The sequence below is a fragment of the Propithecus coquereli genome, unplaced genomic scaffold (assembly GCF_000956105.1).
Source record: "Propithecus coquereli isolate 6110/MARCELLA unplaced genomic scaffold, Pcoq_1.0 Scaffold422, whole genome shotgun sequence".
Classification (NCBI taxonomy): domain Eukaryota; kingdom Metazoa; phylum Chordata; class Mammalia; order Primates; family Indriidae; genus Propithecus; species Propithecus coquereli.
Window position 1 is genome coordinate 1,107,522 of NW_012149975.1, and position 8,997 is coordinate 1,116,518.

An 8,997-nucleotide genomic window follows, 5' to 3' on the forward strand; every position below is an offset into this window, starting at 1 on the left:
TAAAATATATGGGCACCAATGGTATCCCCAATATTATTTTGTTAACTCAGCGGACTTTCTCAATTCAACCCTTTTAAATATTACTTTTTCCCCCAAAATTCTTAATATGTTTTAAATTATGTTTACTGACAAATTTTAATACAAAGAAAGTATAAGGTATCATGCAAAAATTCTAGAAACTGCTTCATGCTTCAAATGCCTTATATAAAATTTAAGATATCTCTTTAAATTTTCACAAAACCATTAAGATATTTGATCAGTGATGAAATGGCCCCTTTACTTTTGAAATCATTTTGCTCTAAGGAAAAAAAATCAAAATGAAGACTTATCATTGGTCTGTAGATTATAATTGCTAAACATAAATTAATAATTTCATGAATGTAGCAGATTAGCCCCAAAGCAGGCTTGATGAGATGGATCAGACTTCACCCTTTATATCTGAAGTCAATACATTTTGTTGAGGAGGGGTACTTTACAAAATTACTGCTTATAAAAGAAGCAAAAGGTAACAAATATACAAACAGATCTAGATAGATGTGAAGTAATATGAAGTAAACATTTACTTATTAGCCCAATCTGATGTTTCTCTTTAACTTAGGTTAATACGTAGATAACTCCCACAAAGGATACATGAACATCCAAACATTTGACAGTGTGACAATCATAAAAACAACTGTTTTTATCCTAAAGTCACAGTTACATAGAATTATTAATAATAAACAATTTAAATAAGAATTTCTTACTTTAGACCATGAAAGATCAAGGAGGTCAGCAGTATGTCCTTTATATTTGCAAAATGGCCGTTGCCGAAAGGGTGCGTTCTTATCATCGGGGTCTTCATCAGTTCCACTGCATACCTGTTTAGACACAAAAATAAACTTTTAAAACTGTGATATAAAACTAGCAAAACAAGCTTCACACTCTTCCCACCCCATCTGTTCTCTCATCATTTTGTATGATGCCTGTTTGAGATCTTGAGCTACCAAAAGCAAGCTCCCCTGCATGCTGATCTACTACTTTTAATCTCCTTGTCCTAATAAATCAGGAATCCTTGAAGACATTGTGCTATCTCAATCTTTTCCCTCCCTAACAGAGCCCCCACTTTATCCTTTTCTGAGCATCTGTTCCTTCAGGAGTGGTGGGGCCAGCACCAGGAGGTAAATCATGATTGGCCCAAGCTAATGAATTAGTTGATTCCCCTTCCCAGTGATGACTGGTTTAGACATAATCATGTGCTACAATTTTCATCAATTAGACATAAGGGAAAGTTTATGGGACAGGGAATAAGGAGAGGTTTCTAGAGGGGTTTCCTCACTCTTAAAAAGGGACACACTAGGCTGGGTGTGGCAGCTCACACCTGTAATCCCAGCCCTTTGGGAAGCCAAGGTGGGAGGATCTCTTGAGGCCAGGAGTTCAAGACCAGCCTGGGCAACATGGTGAGACCTTGTCTCTACAAAAAATAAAAATAAATTAGCCGGGCACAGAGACGTGCACCTGTAGTCCCAGCTACTTGGGAGGCTGCAGTGAACTGTGATCTTGCCACTGCATTCCAGCCTGGGTGACAGAGTGAGATCCGGTCTCAAAAAAAAAAAAAAACAAAAAAAAAAACAAAAAAAGGGGCACACTAAAGGGACCTTCCCCATTCCTGCTTCGGAGCATTGCTGTCTGCATGTAACACCTAAGACTATAGCAGCCATCTTAGGACCACAGGGGAACAAACCCAAAAGAACAAAACAAAGAGTACAAAGTAGGAAGATGGGTAGCACCCTGTGTTCCTGATGACACTTATTGAGCTGCTGAATTAACCAACCCTGGAACCGCCTTACCTCCAGAGTTGCTTCCTCATTGTTTAAGCCATTTTCAGTTGGGTTTCTGCTATGTGAAGTCAAAAGCATCCTGACAGAGGTAGGTAGAAAATAATGCCATACATGTGTGCTGTGCATTTAGTTACAACATGCTTTTGTATTCATTATCTGAATGAATCCTAACAACTCTTTGAGGTAGGTATTAACATTATGGAGATGAAGAAATTAGGAAAAAAACTGAGGCTCAAAGAGGTTAAAATAATATATTAAAGGTCACACAGCTACCTCTGAACAGCAGAACCAAAGCAGGAATACAAGTCATAGAACTATAAGTCCAGAGTTTGTCCCTCAAATGCTTTAGATTATGTAGCATTAGCAAAAAACAGTGTTAGCTAAGCCTTGTGTATTTAGGGAAGGGTAGGTAGGATGATGAGGATGGAGGAAAAAAGTATATGGAGATAGTAGGGGATGACGATAGAAAGGTACTTTCAGACCACATTATAAAGGGCCTTGAATTTGTGGCTTAAAAGTTCAGACATTCTAAGGCAATGGAGAGCCAACACAGGTTTCTGAAAAGGAAAAAAATAACATGATCTGACTCGTAGTGCTTTAGAAAGAGAACTCTGGGCAATAATGTAAAAAATGGTTTGGAGAGAGGGAGTGGAAGCAGGAATAGCAGTCAGTAAGTTTAAGTAAGAATAATGAGAGCTTGAATTAGGACAATGGCCATGGGACTAGATAAAAACTACCATTATTATTTGTCTAGAACTTTACAATTTATAAAAAACATCTTCACATCAACCATGGAGGCAGACCACCAACATGGACACCTGTACCTTTTGCCAAGCACTCCCAATCCTAGATGACTACTACTTCCCCTAATTTTGCTACCAGACTGGTAAGCACTGATGGGAGACATACAACTGAACAGGATTACCCCATAACATAAAAGTCAACTTTTTGTTTAATGATCATTTGCTTTTCATTAACTCCTTAGCACATTTCCCCTAGCAGTGATTCCAGACCTTTTTTCTCCTTAAACATACATTTTCTTCTCCCTATACCCTTTGTTCAAAATGTTTAAATAAATGTTTTTTATTATAAAGTAATACACGATCAGTGTAGACAATTCAGAAAATATGGAAAACATAAAAAATACAATTAAGACTACCCATATTGAGACCAGGAGTTTGAGACCAGCCTGGGCAACAGAGTAAGACCCCATTTCTCTAAAAACAAACAAACAAACAAAAAAACCCCAGAAAACAAAAAACACCTAAAACCTGCTAACATTTTGATTACCTTCAACCTTTCATTTTTTTAAAAAACATAATTGAAATCATATTGTACATACAACTCACTATCTTCCTTTTTATTATAACATGAGCATTTTCTGTATTTCATACTTTGAAAACATTTACTGGCCACATGATACAGATATATCATAATTTAATCATTCTCCCTTTCTTGGTCACTTAGGCATTTCCAATTTTTTTGCTAACATAAATTGTAATTCAACAAACATTTTGAACCATGAATCTTTATCCATATTTGACTAGGCCTTATCCTTTTAAAAAAACATTTTTAGAGATAGAGTCTCACTGTGTTGCCCAGGATGGAGTGCAGTAGCACTATCACAGCTCACTGTAACCTCAAACTCCTGGGCTCAAGTATCCTTCCACCTCAGTCTCCCGAGTAGCTGAGACTACAGGTGCATGCCACCACACCTGGCTAATTTTTAATTTTTTATTTGTAGAGATGGGGTAGGTCTCACTATGTTGCCCAGGTTGGTCTCAAACTCCTGGTCTCAAGCTATCCTCCCACCTCAGCCTCCCAAAGTGCTAGGATTAGAGGCATGAGCCACTGCTCCCGGGCCTATTGTGAATACTTTTTATGTCATTAAATAGTCTTTAAAAACAATTTAAGGGCTACATAGTATTCTACTGTACAGACTATATCACAGTTTTTATTTTCCAACTGTAAAAAATTTAGGTTGCTCACCTTTTAGTTATTATGAGAACACTAAGATGAAAATCTTTTTGTTTATATCTTTGGGAATATCTAATTATTTTTTTGTTTTGTTCTATTTTTATGCTTTTTGTATTCTTTTTTCTAATTATTTATGATAAATTATTAAAGGTAGAAATACCAAGTAAAATGTTTATATTATATATCTGTATCTGTGTTTGTGTGTGTGTGTGTGTGTGTGTGTGTATGTGTATCCAACAAATGGGGGGAGAGATTGTCTCCATATAAAAATACATACCTAACTTTTTATTATGGACATTTCAAATATAAACAAAAGTAGGTAGACTAGTATAATGTAGCCATCACCACTTTAACAATTATCAACATTTTACTCATCTTGTTTTATCAATCCTCCCATCTTTATTTATTTTTGCTGGAGCATTTAAAGTGAGATCTAGACACTAATAATTTTATCAGTAAATACTTCTATATGTACCTCCAACTGATAAGCCCTTTTAAAAATGTAATTACCATGCCATTATCACACCTAAGAAATACCATTTGTAAAATTTAGTATCTAATCCATATTAAAATATCCTGATTATCTAAAAATGTCATTTTAAAGTTGGATTGCTATGAAAAATTGTAACGCTTTTGATATTCATTAGCAGATAGTATATATCAGATACTGTGTTATTTGGGATTCCAAAATAAACAAGACAGTTCTTATCCTTACAGTCTTGTTTTCAGTATAGAAATCAGAATGATCCTTTTAAAATATATCAGATTATATCACTCTCTGTTCAAAAACCCAATGGCTCCCATCTTTCTCAAAGCAAAAGCCAAAGTCCTTGCAATGCCCTACACGTTCTGATTTCCCCATCCACACCTCTGTGACTTCACTTCCTACTCCTCTCCCAACTTCACTAGCTCCAGCTACCCAGGCCTCGCTGCTATTTCTCGAACACACCTGAACTTATAGCAGTTTCATTTGCTACTCTCTCTACCTGGAATGGTCTTCTCTTGCAGATTATCATATGATCACTTCCTCATGTCCTGCAGATTTTGCTCAGATGACAACCTCTGAAGCTTTGCTTGAACCCTGAAGCTTTGCTTGCCTACCTTATTTACCCACTGTCACCCCTTAAATGTAAAGCCTAAAACCATAAAACCTCTAGAAGAAAACAGGGAAAAACCTTCTTGATATTGGCCTTAACAATGACTTCTTGGATATGACACCGAAAGCACCAATAACAAAAGCAAAAATAGACAAGTGGGACCATATCAAACTAAAAAGTTTCTGCACAACAAAGGAAACCAACAACATGAAAAGGCAACTTAAAGAAGAGGAGAAAATACTTGCAAACCATATATCTAATAAAGGGTTAATATCCAAAATATTTAAGAAACCCCTATACCTGATAAGTGTTAGTGAGGATGTGGCGAAAAGGGAACCCTATTGGTGGGAATATAAATTGGTACACTCACTATGAAAAGCACTATGGAGGTTCCTCAAAAATTAAAAATAGAACTACCATATGATCCTGCAATCCCACTTCTGGGTATACATTCAAAGGAAATGAAATCAAAGTGTCAAAGAGATATCTGTATTCCCATGTTCACTGCAGCATCATTCCCAATAACCAAGACATGGAAGCACCCTAAATGACCATCTACGAATAAATGGATAAAGAAAATGTGGCATATATACATAATGGAATACTATTCAGTCATAAAAAAGAAATCCTGCCGTTTGCGATAACATGAATGAATCTGGAAGACATTATGCTAAATGAAATAAGCCAGACATATAGAAGGACAAATACTATATGATACTATTTATATGATGAATCTAAAATAGTCTAACTCATAGAAGCAGAGAGTAGAATGGTGGTTATCAGGGGCTCGGGGATAGAGAAACAGGGCAGTATTAGTCAAAGGGTACAAAGTTTCAGTTATAAAAAATGAGTAAGTCCTAGAGATATACTGTACAGCACAATACCTATAGATAACAACACTGAATCATCTAGTTAAAAATTTGCTAAGACAGCTGATCTTAAATGTTCTTGTCACAAAAAAAAAGTAATAAGAGGATGAGAGGAAACTTTTGGAGGTGATGGATAGGTTTATGGCACAGATTGTGGTGATGGTTCCACAGGTGCATACTTATCTTAAAACTCATCAAATTGTACACATTAAATATGTACAGCTTTTAGTATGTCAATCATACCTCAACAGAGTGGTTTAAAAAACTAACTTCTAATATATTACAAAATTTACTTATTTTGTTTCTCTGTCTTCTTCCACTAGAATATGTGCTCCATAACAACATATATTTTTATCTCTTTTGTTCACTTACTATATCTCTAGTTCCTAGAACAGTGATTAATACATAGTAGGCACTCAATAAATATTTGTGGACTGAATAAAAACAGTTCTAGACTTCAATGTCAGCTAGTGGAGCATAATGGTTAAGATCATAAGCTCTAGAGACAGATCACAGCTGGATTCTAATTCTGATGCTATATCTATCAACTGTGTGACATGGTGAAATTGGTGAGTTACTTTAACATCTCTAAGCCTTCTTCATCTGTAAAATGAGGTTATTAATAGTACCAAGGCTACATATCTGTATCTCATAAAAATTATCTCATTCCCTTACAGTTAGTTCTAATGATTAATTTTTTTTGTAAGAGATGGAGTCTCTCTTTGTTGCCCCGGCTGGAGTACAGTGGTACAACCATAGCTCACTATAGCCTTGAACTCCTGGGTTCAAGTGATCCTCCTGCTTTAGCCACCCAAGTAGCTGAGACTACATACACAAGCCACCACGGCCTGGCTTCAAAAATTTTAAGCAGCTGTTAAGTGCCATAACACCCATATTGATGTTCCACTAATCAAGCACACTAAACATGGACAGATTTATCCAAGAAAAACATTAATTTCTAGGTAAATAGTATACTTACGACTTCTAGTGTCAAAAAAATTTTACACTTATTAAAATAGATACAGAATATTCATATTTGCAATCTGACCCAATTATGGATTTATAGAAACCATGAGGTCTAACAGTCTCTACTAAAGCCAACTATTAAAAAATCCTCTAGCACAATGGAGCCAACTAAGCATGCGCCTTTCTTCTTGTCTTTCTTACATTTGCTGAGCTACTTTTGGAAATCAACAGAAACAGAGAGCATAACAGCCAGAATTCTAGGCTTGGCATTACTCACGAGTAGGTCAGGGATCTTGGGTACATCACTTTGTATGTTCAACTGTACAATAGGTACTTTTATATATTCTATTTTACATGGATGCTGAGCAGACAAGAGTGAAAAAGTACTTCAAAAGAGATACATAAGATATCACTATCATGAGGGAAATAAGAATATACACGTCAGGAACATAAACTCCATTGTGCTTACTGCACCTCATTGTGGCTAGTGCTGGGTTAAAAGATAATTCCTGGCTAAGCGCGGTAGCTCATGCCTGTAATCCTAGCACTTTGGGAAGCCGAGGCAGGAGGATTGAGGCCAAAAATTCAAGACCAGCCTGGGCAATAGCAAGACCCCATCTCTACAAAAAAAAAACTAGCCGGGTGTGGTGGCATGCGCACCTGTAGTCCCAGCTTCTCGGGAAGCTAAAGCAAGAGGATGGCTTAAACCTAGGAGTTTGAGGTTATAGTGAGCTATGATGACACCATTGCACTCTAGCCCAGGCAACAGAGGGAAGACCCTGTCAAAAAAAGAAAAGAAAAGAAAAGAAAAAAAGAAAATTCCCGACACCAAACTCTAAAGGTATGAAATATGAAACAGAGGCCTCTTTTAACTGTCTTGAAATAGAATGACAGAAGTCAAAGAAACCCCAAATGATCTTTTCCAGAAAACAAAGGATATAAATGCTACTCCTCATTTAAAAGGCTTTGTATTCAATAAAATTAGGAACCGCGTAGGTACTTTTGGGGTTAGATGGAAGTAGTTATGAGTTTTTAAGTAGGATAGTTGAAATAAGCATAATATAAGATAGTACAGATAGTCCCTATTTTTCCTAGTAATCAATGCTTGGAAACTTTATGTTAAATTAAACTAACAAAAACAAGCCCTTTCCCTTAAGAAAAATAGTTAAAATTTTCACTGCTACATTAGTCAGTGAAGACTTTATGGCCATGCTGAATGGGCAGGCTTTGAAGAGAAGGGAGATCAAGGCATCCAGATAAGGGGAAAAATAGGAATAAAGGTCCAGAGGCAAAAATTAAACATTGATTACAGGATTTTTACAGTCAGGATTGGGATTAGATTCCAAGGATACTAAAATCTATGAAGTACAATTCTTTGCCTTAAATCAGCCCAGAGCCTAGCCAGGCAGACAAACTAACAAGGAAGTCGTGGTAAGTAGTATCAATATAAAAATACATATGATGTACTATCAGAAAACAAATGTGGAACAATTTTGCCTGCTGGATGCAGTGAAAATAGTAAGAGAAGGTATCTGAGCTGAATCTTGAAGGATGAGTAGGGCTTACCCTGTGAAGAAAGGGGATAGAGAGGGCAACCCTGGGAAAGCAAACAGCATGGACAAAGACATAAAGGTGAGAGTGTTTATATCCGGCATGGCAAGTAAGATGCACAAGCACTGGGGAATTAGAACTCAGTTAAAAGGTAAGCTGAGGCAGTACTGGGAAGGACTTTATTCTGCAGGGCAATAAGGAGCCATCAGCAGATTTTAAACCACAAAATGACACAGTCAGATCTGTTTTGAAAAAACCAGCTGGTGGCAGTGTAGAAAATGAATTTGGTAGAGACTACAAGCCGGAAAAAACAATTAAAAGACTATGGCAAACATTTAAATGAGCTTTGAGGACCTAGAAAATATGCACGATAATGGGGGATGAGGGGCCAGATTCCACAGGCATTTTTGGTGGGGGTAGAGTGGCCAGGAATTTGTAACTATGGGTTACCCATCTTGCTATGGGTAAGGAAGAAAAAGTAATAGCGTGTTTGTGACTGAGCTAAAAAGGTAACTTGTAGCAGTTGATGCTATTAAATAAAGTTCAGAAGAGAGAAGCAAGTTTGTGGGTAGATGATAAAAATATTTCCATGAATGACCATTACCATCTAGCCAGTTATTCAAGCCAGACACCTGCAATTCATCCTAGGCTACTCACTTTTAGCACCCCAGCTAGTCAGTCACCAAGTCCTAGAGATTCGACTTCTTTTTTTTTTTTTTT

At 36.7% G+C, this 8,997-nt stretch overlaps 1 protein-coding gene across 3 annotated transcripts in view; it reads right to left on the reverse strand.

The window, feature by feature from the left end:
• Positions 1 to 8,997, reverse strand: part of WDR44 (WD repeat domain 44) — an 87,286-nt gene that overhangs the window by 15,343 nt on the left and 62,946 nt on the right. For all 3 annotated transcript variants that reach the window (XM_012653548.1, XM_012653547.1, XM_012653546.1), the window contains one exon: positions 744 to 857. In XM_012653548.1, coding sequence (XP_012509002.1) covers positions 744 to 857 — 114 coding nt within the window. The remainder of the gene's footprint in view (positions 1 to 743; positions 858 to 8,997) is intronic.